Source organism: Suricata suricatta, chromosome 3 (genome assembly GCF_006229205.1).
Source record: "Suricata suricatta isolate VVHF042 chromosome 3, meerkat_22Aug2017_6uvM2_HiC, whole genome shotgun sequence".
NCBI lineage: Eukaryota > Metazoa > Chordata > Mammalia > Carnivora > Herpestidae > Suricata > Suricata suricatta.
Genome location: NC_043702.1, coordinates 122016528 through 122034231, shown reverse-complemented (window position 1 = coordinate 122034231; position 17704 = coordinate 122016528). Strand labels below are relative to the sequence as shown.

The 17704-nt window shown below is 40.6% G+C and overlaps 1 protein-coding gene and 1 long non-coding RNA gene across 7 annotated transcripts in view; one reads left to right on the top strand and one right to left on the bottom strand.

Moving 5' to 3' along the window:
* SUCO (SUN domain containing ossification factor) overlaps positions 1–4805 on the bottom strand; it is a 90633-nt gene extending 85828 nt beyond the window's left edge. For all 6 annotated transcript variants that reach the window (XR_003906798.1, XM_029935065.1, XM_029935064.1 and 3 more), the window contains exon 1: positions 4646–4805. Coding sequence is in view for 5 of the 6 variants with exons in the window: in XM_029935065.1 (XP_029790925.1) it covers positions 4646–4707 (62 nt within the window). In the remaining variant the exon portion in view is untranslated. The remainder of the gene's footprint in view (positions 1–4645) is intronic.
* A 795-nt stretch (positions 4806–5600) lies between these two features.
* LOC115288074 lies at positions 5601–17348 on the top strand. The gene is made up of 4 exons (XR_003906799.1): positions 5601–5647; positions 12112–12208; positions 13018–13105; positions 17161–17348. It is a non-coding gene; the product is annotated as an uncharacterized LOC115288074 (long non-coding RNA).
* Positions 17349–17704: the final 356 nt, after the last annotated feature.

The following is a 17704-nucleotide window of genomic DNA, read 5'->3' as shown; positions in this document are numbered from 1 at the left end:
TATTACTTGAGAATAAAAAAGTACTATTAACAGAAAGCATTAGATTGTTAATTTTTTCATCTTTTTTAAACATCTAATTTATGTAACTTATGTGTATTCTATTATACAAATATCATATTGGCACATCCATATAACTTACAATCAAGCACATATTAAAGGTGCATGCACATGGGCACGTGGTTTTATGGGGCGGGGGGGGCACACAAAAATTTTTGAATATCCACTGCTTAAAGCACAGATTAAATCTTCTTCCTCTTTAGGATGATGACCAATCTTCCCAGTTTGCTGGGTTCCCAGTTTGACAGGACCAAGGGCAGTATATCAGGCTGCAAGATGCCTCCCAGAGATGTCCCAGACCTAATCCCTGAATATATGACTTTACATGCTAAAATGGTCTTTGCAGATGTGATTAAATTAAGGATTTTGAGATGGGGATATAATCCTAGATTGTCTGGGTGGGTCCAATGTAATCACAAATATGCTTGTAAAAGGAGGCAGGAGGATCAGTCCATAGTAGATGTGAGGACTGAAGCTAGAGGTTGGAATGATTCGAGGAAGGAGTCACAGAACATAGGTAGCCCTGGAAGTTGAAAAGGTTCAAGTAACAGATTCTTTTTTTTTTTTAATTTTTTAATGTTTTATTTATTTTTGATACAGAGAGAGACAGAGCATGAGAGGGGGAGGGGCAGAGAGAGAGAAGGAGACGCAGAACCAGAAGCAGGCTCCAGGCTCTGAGCTAGCTGTCAGCACAGAGCCTGACGTGGGGCTCGAACCCAGGAACGTGAGATCTGACCTGAGCCGAAGCCGGAGACCCAACCGACTGAGCTACCCAGGCGCCCCAGATTCTTTTTTTATTAAATTTTATTCTTTATTTTTGAGAGAGAGAGAGAGAGGGCGAGCAGGGGAGGAACAGAGAGAATGACACAGAATCCAGGCTCTAAGCTGTCAGCACAGGGCCCAAAACAGTGCCCAAACTCAAGAACCAGGAGATCATGACCCATGACCTGAGCCAAAGTCGGACGCTTAACTGACTGAGTCACCCAGGTGTCCCCAGAAACAGATTCTTTACCTCCGAAACTTAAGAAGGAACTCTGTTGACACCTTGATGTAAGCCCAGTTAAGACTTATTTTGGACTTCTAGCCCCAGAACTGTAAGATAATAAATGTATGCTGTTTCAAGGTGCTAACTTTTTCACAACTTGTTACAGCAGCAGTAGGAAATCATACAGGGACTTCCTGGGACATGGGACTTTGATAAAACCAGGATTAAGCTGGTTACCCTATTTTGAGGTTTTCAATGTGCATAACAATGTGTATAGTACACAAAATCTCTGTTGAATATTTTATGATGAAATATATAGATAATATACCCTTACTATTTTATAAAGATCTGTCATATGTATTATCTCATTTCATCCTTCTAATAATCCCATAAGGTGTGAATGAATTATTTTCCTACTTTTAGGATATAAGAATTAAGGTGCAAAGAAATTATGTACCATGTGTATAGACACCTATCTAGTAAGTGATGGAGCCATACCTTGAACACAGGCCTTCTGACCTTTGACAACAGTCAGGATCTTCCACCATGAATCAGGCTGCCTAGATTCCAATCCAAGCTCCTAAACTTAATAGCTGCCTAACCTTGCCAAATTACTTAACTTTTCTACTTTCTTAACTATAAAATGCAAAATGAGGTTTACAATAATACTTACCTCATAGGGTTGTTGTGAAGAGTGAATGTGCTAAAATGTGTAAAGTACACACCACAAGCTAGACACGGAGATAGAGGACAATAAATTTCAGCTATCATTATAACTCTGTGCTGCGGCTACAGTACACTTATACCTAAAATACTCTGTGTGCTACTTGACCAAGAACCACATAATATACTCAAAAGTAAAAAAAAATAGCAACCAGAATGAATAATAAGATGGAAGGATGGGTTTCACGTGAAAGTAATCTAAGGTTAGGACTCTAGGCTGAAAAGAAAAAGAAGGGTGACATAATCAAGATCCGTAAAGGTGTGAGAGTCTAAACAAGGAGATAACAAAGTTCAGTAATATTGGTTGGAGGAGGGAGGAGAGCTTAGAAACTAGAGGACCATAGTATGAACATACAGCATTCATAAATTACAAAATGATAACAGCGTAAAAATGAAACATCAAAAAATTTGGGGCAATTTATGAATGACAAGAAGACAAAAATGACTAGTAAGAGGAGCTTAACTCTTCCATAAACATCTGTTTACCCCTACCAATGACTTAATATATCCACTACTGGTAAAGGGGGAATAGAGATGTTGGGAAATGATATACGGAGCACACTATAACAAGAATTAGACCTTCAGTTGAATCAGTGCAATGATTTCAATATTACATTTTCCTGAGGAAAAATCTCAAACACATAACATACCATCTGCCCACCACTACCACGTACCACTCCTCTTCTCCATTCTCATCATACCCTTCCAAGAAAATCTCAAGTCTAAATATCCTCTTTTCAATGCCCTTTTCACGGCTTCAGTAAAGAATAATTAAACTATCCCTAAATTTGGCAGTCCAAACTAATCTCAAAATACACTAACCCAATTGTTTCTTAAGCTGAAGTTTCTTAAACTTTTCATTCTTAAACTCACAACATCCATTCTTCACTGTGAGAGTAACAAACTTTACAGAACTTTATGACTACTACTTTCAATACTAAGCCAAATGATTTTTCCCCCTAACAGGTCATGATCTCACTATTGCTAATAAATAAAGCTGAGAAACCATATTGAAGTTAGCCTGAACAAAAGATAGCCAGCAGTTACACAAAGTAACAAAAGCATGGTTACTTTAAATAAACAAATGATTTTAGGAAATACATTGTAATGTTTGATTTCATCTCTACCATCCAATTAAAATTTAAGGGGAAAAATATCATGTTTTAGGATACAAACTTGCAACTAATAGATAACTAAGTCCTGAAAATCTGGTGTGGCATATAGTGCATATAGATAAGGATATTGTGTAACAATCATTAAATTTACTCTGAGACTAGGTCTTAATTATTCCAACCACAAAAAAGAAATGATCACTCTATGTTACATGATAAAAGTAGTAACTATCCCAACAATGCCAATCAAAGTTCAATATATAAATGTATCAAATCAACATCTTGTACACCTTTACACAATGCTACAATGTCAAATATATTTCAGTTTTAAAAAATCAGAGATGCTGGTACGTTTTAAACTTGAATGAAAAGTGTAAACTTTGCCCTAGGAGCTGTTTCAGAATGGGCTGGTGAAGAGTAACATGGTCTGAAGATGGGCAAAATCAAGGAGAAAGATGAAATAAATGATACATAACCTATAAGCTACCAATCAGCCCGGAAAAGGTGGATATGAACAGAAGGTTCAGGGATCTCACCTGCAAACTGAAATGTAAAATGCGGTGAGTGTGCCTCCTGCAGGCACTGCTTCATACCCAGCAAGATACTAACAAGTAGAAAGGGGGACTGGCAGTGATCCTATTAAAAGGGTTTGGAATTAAAGTCAAAAGGCCAAATGGTTTATTCTCTAAAACTTCTATCAATCTTCTCATCAAAATTCCTCAGTCAGGCAAGTGTTTTCCTTTCCCTCTGATTTATTATTTCATGTGAGCAACAACTCTACAACTTCGATATCCTTGGAGTCTACTGGGCACCCGTAAAATGAAGACAGCGTCGGTGTTTTCCAGGCAAAAAAACAAGAAACTTTGTTACTCTAGATTTTCATATAATAACCAGCAAATCACTCTGACCGAAGAGTCTGCTAACGTCACAAGTCTCTAAAGAAATTCCGACGGAAGGAGGAAATGTCTTTTCCAAGTACGATGATGCCGACCCTTTCATTGACAAACTCTCTCTGCGCCTCAAAGTGGCTCAAATATGCCAAGGATCAACAGAAACTCCATAAACTTTAGGAACAAAGCACTCTTCCCGCCTTCAAAATACAGGACGTGTCGTCCCATTACTAAGAGACATCATCCAAACCACACACCACCAGAAACTACCGTGCACCCTACACCGAAGCCACTGTTGCTAAACTCAACGGCCTTCCATCATCGGCTTTCATGATAAAGTGCTTCTTAATGTCCCCCAAAGTTTCCAGAACAGCAGCCCGAAGCGCACGCGAAGCCAAAGGCAGCAAGAAGTGGCCCCAACTACGGCTTGTACATTATTCTCGCGCTCGTGACAATCACGTTTTTTTAAAATCGCACGTCGGGAACACACCACATCCGACCCTCTTGCTGCCCGTATCACACCACGAAAGCGAGCGGCTGGCAGTAAACCCGGGCAACTAACTTAACCTAGCATCTAACCGACAACCACCCCAACACTCCGCCGTCTCCAAGCGGCACAGTAACGGAGTACAAAGGCACTCAGGTGGTCCCTTCGGCTCCGGCACCTCGCTCTCCCACTTTGTACGTTCTACACCACCCCGCGAACACCTCCCGGAGCACAGGCAGGACGGCCTGCGGGAGAGGAGCGAAGTAATCTGTGTCGTTCCGGAAGGGCCTTGGAGACCCCGCACCCTAAAACCCAAGACGATTGGGGGGTGTGACCCGGACTTCCCCCCCTCCCCCTCACGGGAAACTCCCAAATCGTCGCGGCAACTCACCAGACCAGGGAGCACAGAGACAGGCAGGAGACCAGGGCCAAGGCCCGCCGGTACTTCTTCATCTTCTCCTCCTTCTTCCCTCTGCCAGAAGTCGGCACATCCTCCCGGCAGCCGCCACTGCCGAGGCCAAGATGGAGGAGCCGGAGCAGGAACGCGAGGATGGGACCGAGAGTCCTTAGGGCTGCGGCGCTCGCGAAGCGGCTCCTCAGCGGCTCGCGTGCTGGCCGCCCTCTCCGAAGGGCCCACAGCGGCGCCGACTGGGGCGCTTCACAGGAGGACTCCTGGGACTGCCGCAGCCGCCGGCTCGTCCGCGCCCGCCTCCTCCAGCCGCCGCCGCCGCCACAGCCGCCCCATATCCCTCCCACCCGACCCGGCTCTCCCTCCGTGCCGCCGGCGACCAACGGCCGCGGCTCACTCGTCTCCCAACAGCCAATCACCGGCGGGGCCGCGCCACCTCACACACCGCTGAGCTGGAAGAAGACGCGTCACCCACGACCCGCGGCGCTCGCGCCCCCACCAGCCTCCGCGCGCGCCACGCCCCCTCCGACGTCTCAGGCGGAGCAGCCGAGGGAGTAGGACACAAAGCGCTAGAGACTGGCCGGTCTTGCCGCCGCCCCGCCCACCTCAAAGTCCAGGCCGTTGGTGGCTCACATTCAGGAAGTCAGAGAGGAGCCCCGTGACCCTCAGCCGTCTTTTTCGCGATGGTCCGCCCCCTCGCCCAGGGCGTGCCGCCTCCGCGCAAGGCCCCTTGGGAGTTGTAGTTTGCTCTCTGGAACGCTCCTCTCGAATTCCCTATTCTTCCTAGAATCACAGTTAGATGGAGAGGTCTATAGTTTCGCTTCTCACCGCCAGAATGACCAGCTTTGGAATTGTTACACTCAGTTTTCCTCTTTTGAGCACAGTTCGTGGGATGGCCTAGAATGACGGTGGGGGGGGGGGGGAAGCTATACTAATAAAATTTAAAAGGTGTTTTCCGGGCGTCGATGGGCCCGGCCCATCGAGGTAGGTGATGATTGGTGGGAGGAAAGAGGCTGTGCCTAGATCTCCTCTCACCTGATTGGTTGGGCGTAAAGTCTGTCGCTTCTTCTTTTCAGAAATATTTCACCGTCCCCGATTTCTCTGTAGGGATCGGTTGGGTAGGTGTGCATTCTGTTAGATTCGTGCTTTGGGTGCACCGCGAAGGAGCCGGAAGGGAAAACTTGGGCTCCTGTTGAGGGAGTTGGAATTCACCGAAAGCGAGGAAGGCAGTCACGTACACACGCCTATTTCTACTGTGAGGAGCAAAAAAAGTGTCTGGTTCTCAATCTTTAATGAGAAGCAGTGTGTCCAGCCTGGACTTTTAGGCCACTGGGGTCCCTAAAGATCTCTCGGTAGCTGGCGTCTGCCTGAAACTGCAAAAGGCTTGACCGCTTTTCTTCTCAAGCGCCTCTTGTAGCTCTCTTCTTTTAGATGGCAGAGAGTATGGAGGAGGCATTAGCTTCTGCTCCGGGCAGAAGACGACGTTTGGCCGCTGGCCTAATGTGTTCCTTCATCTCTCTCAAGTGATACAGTCCTTTCAGACTGACACTGAAAGGAAGTTAGTTTCTACAGAGGGATACTTCTTTTATTAGATAAAGATATAGAAGTATAACTCAGTAGTGTTTTCCTTTTTTTTTTTTTTTTTTTTGGTCTTGGCTGTCAGGAGACTCAACTGTTATCCCCAGGAAGCATGCTGTGGAACATGGCATAATTTTTAGTGTAAAAAAATGTTTGAAGCAGATATTATTTTTAATGTTTATTTATTTATTTATTTTGAGCGGGGAGGGTCAGAGAGAGAAGGAGACAGAATCCCAGTGGGCTCTGCACACTGACACTGCGGAGCTTGAGGCAAGGCTCAAACCCACAAACGGCGACATCACGACCTGAGCCGAAATAAAGAGGAACCAAAAAAGAGTCGGATTCTTAACTGACTGAACCACCCAGGTGCCCCTTAAAGCAGGTATTATTAAAGCATGGGCCACATATTGCCCATGTGTTGTGGGGGTGGGGGGGAATGAAACACCTTAATAAAATGCCCTTCTGATGTTTAAATTTGAGCCACGAAATTTCCTTATAAACCTTTTAAGTTGAATTGTTTGTTAATTGTATTCCCAGGAACCTGAATGATTTAACCCATTCTTAGAGACTTGAAATAAGTCAACTGTATGTATTTATAAAATTTTATAAATGGTGATCTGGTTCTAGAGGAGTTTACCCTAAACTAATTTTCCTGGCAATAATTAGGTGACAATTCCAATGATCTATGGATACCATTCTCAGTATATAACAATAAAATCCTTTCATCTCTAGTTCTCCTTCAGTAGGCATGCATTTATCTTCTCAAGAGCAGTAGCAAATGATGATATGAAAGTTAAAAAGAAAGGGCACCTGGGTGCCTCAGTTGGTTAAGCGCCGACTTTAGCTCAAGTCATGATCTTGCAGTTCGTCGGTTGGAGCCCCATGTCAAGGGTCTGTGCTGACAACTAGGAGCCTGGAGACTGCTTTGGATTCTGTGTTTTTTTCTCTCTCTGCCCCTTCCCCACTTTTGCACCCTCTCTCTCACTGGCTCTTGCGCTCCCGCGCTCGCTCGCTCGCTCGCTCTCTCTCTCTCTCTCTCTCAAAACTGAATAAGAATTTTAAAAAAGAAAGTTAAGAAGAAGACAGGGACAACAGAAGGATGGGGATTATCTGACGTCCTTTACCATGTTGGGCACCTTTCCCTTCCATTCCAGGAATTACTTTATTTGGGATAGGGAACAGTTGCTCTTCAAGTGCTCCTTAGCAGATTACAGCCAAGGAAGTCCTATTAGAGAATACATGCTTATCTCAAGGCTTCCAAGTTATCAGGCACCTTTTCAATCCCCTTTCTCCAAACCACAAGCCCACCCACTACTTTTCCACAAGTCCCTGCAACGATCTTCTAAAATATACAGCTGGTGGACAGAAATTTTCTCCCCTTCTTTCCTTCCTTCCTTTAGTCTTTCCTTCCTTCTTTCTTCCTTTCTCCTACTGTTGGGCTTTATTCATACCCCTGTGGCAGAGTTGCCTTTCACCTATTCAATTATTAGCTTTTACTATTTCAACCAATCAATATTCTCTTTTCTTTTTGCCTGTTTCATTTCCATAGCTCCATGGTAAGGCTTAGTCTTCAGTCCTCTGAGTTTTTTCATTTTTTTTCTTAGACACGTCATAATTTCAGTTGATTAAGTGTACTGTTGACTCCCAGCCAACCTCTCTTCAAGTAGTTGGTGGATATAACATTTAGAGATTCTACCATCATTTCAAATTTCCCTCAGTAAAATAGAACTCATCTTCCCCATAAATTAGCTTCTTCACCTGACTTTCTATTTGTGATAGTTTGTCCTTAGTTTTAAGACTTCAGATAGTGAGAGTAAGCAAAGATCCCTGGAGTTGAACTTTGAAAAACTGGATGTTTTTCTACATGGTTGTTAAATAAAGGGAAAATGTATGTTATGACTCAATAGATAAATATAACAAGAAAATTAACTTGAATTACAAATTAAATTTAGTATAGAGAAATGCTACCATATGTAAAGCACAATATATGCCAAAAAATGGCAAGAAAGAATATAGAAAACATGTATATAATCTTTAAGACGTGGGCTAAGTAACCACCATCTACCACCTCTTAACTATATCATGATGGTTCTAAACCAGGGGTACTTTTTCCCCTTGGGCCAGGGGGGTGGGGATATGGCAATATTTAGAGACATTTTTGGTTGTATGGCCAAGGAAGTGCCATATCTAGAGGATAAAAATCAGGGATGCTACATCCTACAATTTAAAAGACAAAAAATTATTTGGCCCAAGAAGTCAAAAGTGCAAAGCTTGAGGAAACTCTGCTATAACAGAATCTCCCAGCTCAATAACACCTAAAACTCACTGTCCACTCATGTGCACAGCAGATTATTCCAGAAGTCATCAAGGACTTCCTTAAACTGCCTGATGAACAGGAGTTCTTCATTCCTAAACATTGTCCAAAAAACTCTGGACAGCTCAAGTCTCTGGCCTGATGAAGATCAGATACTCTGCTGATAGTGAGAAAGAACAAGCAGATCTCAGAAAAGGAGCCAACACCTCTGGCCATCTCCTTTGTCCTTTATTCACATATAAATCATATTTAAGAAGCCCCTGAGAAAAGAGATCTGTCTAGTTTAAGTTGGTGATATTCGACAGGCAAGCTATGGCATATTTTGAATTGATACACTGTCTGCCTCTTTCAATGCTGAGATACTATGTATCTTTAAGAGGAACAGCTGGGACTCCATAATATCAGCTGCTTCCAGAGTGAAAGCTAGTTGGGGATGTGAGTAAAAGCCAGTTAGGACAAACGTCCCCTTGAAATCCGTGAAAGAAAGGTCAAGGATTTAAGAAAAGATGAGTAGGCACTAAAGGGGACTAAGCCAGATGAAAGGAAGGATGAATATGGCAGTGAGCACTTAAGATGTTAACTGCATCTAGATCCAGTACAGAGCTTTCTCCCTGTGTGTCCCCACTCTGTTTGTTGCGATTTTCTTTGCCATGTGCACAAAATATCTGTCTTAATTTTACCTGTTTTATTTTTAAGTTACTCCTTATTTAAAGAGAGCCTAAGCTATTTTGTCAAATTTGCCTTAAAAGAACACTGACAATGTGGCTGCTTCAAGAAGTAAAGGTAGAACTAGGAGGGAAATAAACTTGCTAGGACAGCCTGAGAACTCAGTCTCTTAACAGAAGAATCAAAAACTGCGATACTGCAAACAACAAAATATAACATTTCCCCTTAAAAAATATTCTGCTTTATGATCCCAAATATAATCTTCTATCACTGGCTAATATATGTCTATTTTGAGGGTAGATAAGTTTTAGGAAGCTAATAATGGAATCAGCCAGAGGAAGAGTAACTCTGGAAGTGGGTGATAGGAAGAAATCAAAGATGGTTTCTAGGATAGAGTGCGGTCTTTACATAAATAGGAAAGTAGGGAGTTGCAGGTTTGCAGGGAAGTTTAGTTTGGAAGTTTAGTATTGAATTTGGGGTTCGGGCACAGTATCTAGCAAGAGTTTACAAATACAAGATTCCAAAGGGAGAGAAAAGCAGCAACTGAAGACAGCATGGTAGGGATCTTGCTGCTGTGCCCTTCCATACCTGCTGAATGAGACTCAGGTGAAGCTTCCTAAAACATTACCTACATCGTGTCCTTGTTTTGATGGCAAAAATCTCCAATAAACCTTAAAAACTTGTTGAATAAAGTCTTGCCTCCTTGGCCTGGCATTTGAAGCTTTCTATAATCCAACTCAGCTGAGAGTTCAAGACTGTGTCCCCACTATTTCCTTTCCTGGCTCAACCTTCTCACCAAACTGCTTGCCGACTCCTAAAACACCTGTGCTCTCTGTTCTCATGACGTTCTGTCTCTCTGAGCTGTGTATGAATTCCACATGCAAGAGATCATGTGTTATATATACATAAAACACAACGATTTTTTTATTACAGGAGCCCAAGAAACACGTTTTAACTTAACTATTACTTCATGTGTCTACTCATATTGAATTTCAATTTGCCCAATAGTTTGAGTTCCTGTGCAGAGCAAGCCTGTAATATAGCGGGATTTTTGCACAGAGTCATGACATTGAGGCTTTTCTTTCCAGGAAGCAACTCTGTTCCTGCCCACACCTCTCAGTTGGGTTCTTATCCAAAGAACTGAGCCCCGAATGCCATGTAGTGTAGTTTTTTACATGTTTTTTACTTCTTTGTCCCCCATATATGGTAACACACAAACATTAGTCTGATTAAGTAGTCTCATGTTACAAGATCGTGAGGGGTGTTTTCAAGTAAGTGAAAGCAAGGTTGCCTTGAAGGTTTTGGGTTTTTGTTTTGTTTTGTTTTTTCCCCTTAGGGAGAGGACCCTTCCACATTAGGATGGGAAGGTTGAGACAGCTACTTAACTAACTAACCCCTAGCCAACCATCTCTTCCACTACAAATAGGTTTTTTTCAGCATAACACTGTTTTTGACTTATGGGGCTAAAATTTTTCAGCTTTAAATTACCCCTGAATAACCTGGAGATATAATGTGTTCAACAAATATTTACTGAGCCTTTCTTGTATGAAAGGTAATGCAACAGATATTTGCCTCTAGGAAACTCACAGTATCTTAGCAGATTTCTTAACCTTCTTCCAAACTGTACCCGTTTGGTGGCCTGGTGATGCCCATTGATTCCTTCACAGAATGCTTACAAAGGTATAAAATAAAATAATAGATTACAAAGGAAACCAATTATAGTGAAATACAATGATCAAAATGTTACAAAGCAAATTCATGATACTGTAACATACATGCTTTTTAAAAATGTATTAAGTAACAAGACCGAGCAGCAGGTCTAGTAACTTCAATAATTCCAAAACACTGATGAGTATAAGAGATATTTCAAGAGTCCTATAATATGTATAATGTGTATAATACATGTAAGTTTATATTAGTGACAACGTTATAGGTGTTGTTAATACTGTTAAGAATAGTTATCATAAGAGGGAATTCTAAATTTCAGCAAGAAGTCATTGAAAATAAAGATATAATTATTTTTCCACCCAAGTTCATGGACCAGTGAATTGTATACTAAATCCCAGGTTGGGAAGCACTGCACTAGGGCAATGTTTTTGTTTTTGTTTTTGTTTTAATTTAAAAAATGTTTAATGTTTATTTATTTTTGAGAGAGAGAGAGAGAGACAGAGCACAAGTAGGGGAGAGGTAGAGAGAGGGAAACACAGAATCCAAAGCAGACTCCAGGCTCTGAGCTGTCAGCACAGAGCCCAAGTGGGGATTGAACTCAAGGACTGTGAGATCATGACCTGAACTGAAGCCTGACACTTAACCCGCTAAGCCACCCAAGCACCATAGAACAGTGTATTTTAAATTGTGGGTCACAATTCATTACAGAGTAAAGAAATCTATTGTTAAGAAGTCCATCAGTACTTTTTAAAAAGTAAAAGGTAATAATTTTAAAAATATCAGGGGCGATTGAGTGGCTCAGTCTGCTGAGTGTGGGACTTCAGCTCGGGTCATGATCTCCCAGTTTGTGAGCTGGAGCCCTGAGTCAGGCTCTGTGCTGACAGCTCAGAGCCTGGAGCCTGCCTGCTTCGGATTCTGGGTCTCCCTCTCTCTCTGCCCCTCCCCTGCTTTCACCCTGTGTCTCTCTCCCTTAAAATAAATAAACATTAGATTTTTTTAAAAATAATAATAATTTTTATTTTTTATTTTTATAATAGTTTATTGTCATAAAATAATAATTTTTAAAATATCAGAGTGTGTCTTGGTAAGAGGAAGTATTTTTTCAAGTATTCTTGTCTCCATAATATATATGTGTGTGTAATCTAAATTGTATATAATATAAATTATGAGTGTCACAATATTTTAGGGGAAAAACAAAACTCCTTTTTTTTTTTCTTTTGAGGAAATTATAAGTGGGACTTAAAGGAGAAGGAAGATTTGAGATGGACCATGACAGACAACCAGGATTTTTACAGGGATATGAGGAGAAACTATTTCAGGTATGGAGAACAATACATTCTAGAATCCAATTAAAAAACATCTTAACAGGGGAGCCTGGGTGGCTCAGTTGGTTAAGTGTCTGACTTCAGCTCATGTCATGATCTCACAGCTGCGAGTTCAAGCCCTCCATCATGCTCTGTGCTGACAGCTCAGAGCCTGGAGCCTGCTTCCAGTTCTGTGTCTCCTTCTCTCTCTCTCTCTGACCTTCTCCCACTCACGATCTCTCTCTCAAAAATAAATAAAACGTTTAAAAATGAAAGAAAATCTTAAGAATCATCATATGCCTTCTATTCTTTCTCATTTTTGTAATGTTTTATTTATTTTTGAGTGTGAGAGTGTGAGTGGATGAGGGACAGAAAGAGAGGGGAACAGAAGATCCAAAGCAGGCTCTGCACGGACAGCAGCAAACCCGACGGGGGACTCAAACTCACAAGCTGCAAGATCATGACCTGAGCCAGTGTCAGATTCTCAACCAACTGAGCCACCCAGGCACTCCATATACCTTCTATTTTTGCTTTGCTTGACACGTACTTGGTATTTTGTGTATGAAATAAACAGTGATGATGAGCTCTAATCAAATAAAATAAATAGGTATTTGTTAAACTCATATAAAATACCTCACTTTAGGTCATGTGATGATTTTAAAGAGCAGTCAAGGCATTGAAGAACATTCAAATAAAGTACAGTGCAAGTACAGAGATCAAAGTGAGTTCAAGATCATTAACTTAGGTAGAGAAAATGCACGTGAACCATTACTTTTACTTACAAGACCCCCATAAAACAATAGCTGGCGTTTGTTTGTTTGCAGATAAAGCCACAAGAACAGGGCCAAGCAGATGAAGGGACTAGAAGAACTAACCGAACCAAAGCCTTCTTTGAAGTTGGAAAGCAAATAGGTAGGAAATGACTTCCTAAATTAACCGTATGTTCATCTTCGAAGAACAATCCTGGTTTGCCCATATTAATAGTCCTGGAATAATTAATAATAGTAGCAGCTTTTACTTTCAGATGTGTTCTGCCTTGAACAATAAATAATATAATCATTCTCAACACAGCAGACAAGCGAAAATGGAGTCCTAATTTAGCAATAGGAACTGGCAAAAATTGACCCAATTTGTGATATAGAATCTCCACAAAGCTTATTTGGGAAATGATAGCACCAAGTACCACTGGAAGAGGTTAAAGGTACATGTGTTTGTTGGTGGTGGCAGTGGGGAAGGGGGTTGCAAATTAAGAAATAGAGAAATAATATGTAATATGTAATCTTTTCCTTGCCTGATATTTTCTTCTTCCCTCTGTTATTTACATCTATTTTAAAACCATCTTTCTAATGGTTCTATAAAGTGAAGCAATTACGTGGATAATTGAAGAAAACTTACTTTGCCTCCAATTATCCAATCATTATCCTGTTTGGGGGCCTGATGTGTGAAAACCATTATATAGATCTAGTCAGTTTTCCTCTTCATCTTGCAAAGGGAGAGAAGGTCTGGAAACCATTAAAGGATCCACATGAATTGAAATTCGGGTAAACTGGTATCAAAGAGCCTTTGCTGTTTCCTCCCACTGTGCAACTTTCAGTTATTTACACGGAGATCGCTCAAGCAATTGAACTCATTGGGAAAGTTCATCCCATAGGAAAGCATTAAACATTAATCATTCACATCACCAAATAATTAATGAAGGGTAACGGTGATATTTCTAGGGAAGGTTGAGAAACTGTTGAGAATAGAACCCAGAAACTTTGTGTAGGCCAGCTCCAAAGCCGCTTTCTCCACGAAGTCTGTTCCTGTTTGCAGAGCCCTCCTTTGCCACTCCTCCTTTTGGTGAACTTCCAGGGCCAGGGCTATTATCTTCTCACTTGCACTATGGTGTCTGTGTCTTTCTCTGGGGAATGGGAAATGTATCTTCTTTCCTCTCTGTGTCCTCCACTGCACTTGGCATTATTCTTGGCACAAAGGAGCCATTCAGTCAAGTGTGACTGTGAAGATGATCATGATCATGATGACGATGATTCAAGAGATGGAATATTTCAATATCTTGAGCATCTTCTACACAAAGTTAGAGCTTTTATGTGCATTCTTTCAATCAAAACTAAAACAAACCAAAATACCCCAGGTCTGGCATTGAGCACGGCAATCCTTGTTATATACCTTGTGAGATGGGATATTGAAGTCTGACTTGTTTTGAATGTTTAGAAACATTCAGCCTTAATTAGACTTTATCAGGATTTTCAGTGCTGATAGTCCCATCTCCCAAGATACAATGGGAAAGAAAAATTACAGCCTAAGGAGTTTGAAAGGAAAAAGTGCTTATTTTGAGGAATAAGAATGGGGAAAAACGTGATTTGTGATCACTATAAGTATAATTTAAACTTAAATTCTTTAAGATAATTTTATTTCATCTTAAACATTGCACATTTTTTAAAGTGGTCTCTACACACAGCATGGGACTTGAACTCATGACCCTGAGATCGAGTCAGATACTCTACCAACTGAGTCAGTCAAGCACCCCTAAACATCAGATATTTTTAATTTTACCTTTTTTCAGAACCTACTTATAAGCTAAAAGTTTAATGTGATGCATTTATCTGCACAATTATAATAAACTACATCTACACTTTAGTCAGAGACTCATGTTTGCTGGAAAAAACCTTAATAGATGGACAGAATATTTTGAAGTAATTTCTTTTTTATTAGTTTTCTATTATTTATTTTTTTACATTGCAATGTTGCCAGTGTAGATTCAATCTGTGAAAGGTGCACAAAATACCTAATTAGCTAATTACCTATTTTTTTTTCTTTTACGTGCATGAGTAGTTCTTTGGGTTTTTGCTCTACTTTGGTCAATTGCAATTTCTCTTAAGTCTCAATTTCCCAAATTTTCCTTTCAATAGAATCCTCTGTAAAAGTATAGTTTCCTGACCCCACCCTAGATCCACAGAGTCAGAATCTTCAGGAGAAAGACTGGGAAATGTGTACTTAACAGATGACTTTTATTGTCAGATGAGTTAGGAAGCACTTCTGAAACATTCCTCGGGGCTCCTTGAGACAATATTTTTACAAGACTAAAGAAAGCATCTCCATTGCTCTGTACTAAAAGTGTGGCTGCAGAAAAGCTCAGGAAGCATTATTTATTCTGTACCACCGCTCTGATTGACAACTCACATTCAGATTTTAGGGTGAAAAAAATGAAATATATATATAAATCTCAGACTTCCTCACCCTGACAAGGAAACTTGGTGACAGTAGAGTATCATTTTTTTAATTTCACCTGTGCTTCTCAGAGACCTAACATAGGCACATAGTAAGTGCGAAATACATATTTCTTGAGTTGAAATAAATCAAATTATATATTATTAACAAAGCACGATGCTGATGATAATTATGTTGGCTTAATTCATTTTGTTGTTGCTTGGAGGTCACTCTGCTATCCTCTGCCCACCAAGACCCAACTACTATCATCTGAGATTTCCCACTTGTCAAAGGTGAATGGAAGATACTAGAAAAGCTCCTGCCACCAGTCCTCTCTCCCTCATGCATTCCTTCTCTCCTGTTTTTTTCCCCCAAGTTTGTTCTTTTGAGTCTGTTTTGTCCTTTCACACCCAAGTAATGGCTTAATTTACAAATATAGAATGTCAGCTTCAATGAGACAGTCACTCTCTCAGCAAAACTTTCTTGTCTTGGTCAGCATATTAATAAAATAAACACTAGTTCCAAGGGTATTATAAACCAAACCATTTCAATGATGAAGGTGGGACATTTCGTTCTCTAGTGGGAAAGCAACTTGCAGCAAATACTTGATGTCGCTGAACCTAGAGGTCCTCTTGCCACCTGAAATAGCTCTAGGCCTGAAGATTTGTGGCTCATCTGGCCTTTCCAGCAATAAGTGGGTACAAACTGACCTAGTTGCAGGAGAAAGCTTGACAATGGCTGTGGTAGATTGTGTTCTCCGAAAATTCTCACCAAAATTTTTCCAGTCCCATATGCTCTTCTGGAACCTTGTCACTTCCCCATCAAGAGACTGAGTCTCTCTCTCCTTCCCTTGAAACTAGAGGGGCAGCATCGGCTGCCCATGTGACTCCTTTGACAAATAGAATGTGTTGAAAGGCTGTGTGATTTCCAAAGTGCAGTCATAAAAGATAATAAAAGATCATACAGACTCTGCCGGGATGTCTCTCTTTCTTGGACACTCACCCTTGGAACACAGCCTCCATTTCTAAGGAAGCCCAGGTGACATGGAGAGGGCACAGGTAGGTATTTTGACTGACAGCCTCAGTTTACATTCCAGTCGATAGCCATCATCTACTGCCAGAGGTGAGTTAATGAGCTTTCAGATAATTCCAGCCTCCAGCTGTAAAGTTACCCCAAAACCTTTTAATCTTCCAGCTGAGGGCTCAGACATTATGAAGCAAAGACAAACCATCTCCCTGTGCCCCTCTTTACACCTGACCCACAATGCCCTTGAACATAATTGTTTTACACCACAAAGGTTTGGGATGATTTTATTATACAGAAGGTAATGGGAACAATGGCTAATTTGATAAAAGAAACAGAATACAAAGATTACCTAACATGATGAGCAAAGCATTAATCATGGAAATATGCCCCCACATTTCTGCGAGAAAAACAAAAAATAATAATTCTGTGGTGTGGTGTAAGCATAAGCTAGGAGAGATAGTCCTGTCTTCCCACCAGAAGGTTTGTGAGCTGGATGCTGATAGGAAATGGATACATTATTTTAAAAGTTTTATTAAATATTATTTTTTAAATTTAATGATACTTAATTTGGAAAATGCAAACACCAAGAAAACAGTCATTCCACTGGTCGAAGCCATCCACAGTGAATATTTTTCTGTATTTCTTTTCTTTCTCTAAGCATCTAGTTTGAAACATGATTGAGATTCCGTTATAGATACAAAATTTTAATCACAGTCTTTTCATCCTCTTCTTAGCTTGGTTCCTTCTCTCAGAAGGGCGCCGTGCTTCTTTTTCCTGCACAGTTGAAGATCCTCCTCCCCTGGGAAGCCTTCCAGGGCCACCCAGCCTCTTTGATATCCACCTGAAAGTTGTAGCACTAAGTGCCAACACTTCTTGCTGTATAATCACATATTGCGTCATTAAATCACACGTATGTATCTTTTGATGTCTGTTATCATTCATGTAATCTTTTCCATTATGCCTTATCTCCCTAATTAAATTGAAAGTGACTTCAGGGCAGAGACCAGCTTTTTAATATTTCTAGTCCCTACACCATTAAATATATATGTAGCAGATAGTAAATATCTATTGAAAGAAAAGAAGAGAAGGAAGGAGAAAGGTTTTATTTCTAACACTTTCAACTTATTTCAAAATTCTTTCCTCTCAAAACACCAGTTATTAATTATCATATAGTTGACATATGTATGGCCATGAATATATATATATATATATATATATATATATATATATATATATATGAATATCTCTCGGATTTTATCTGGAAAAGGTACTACAAGG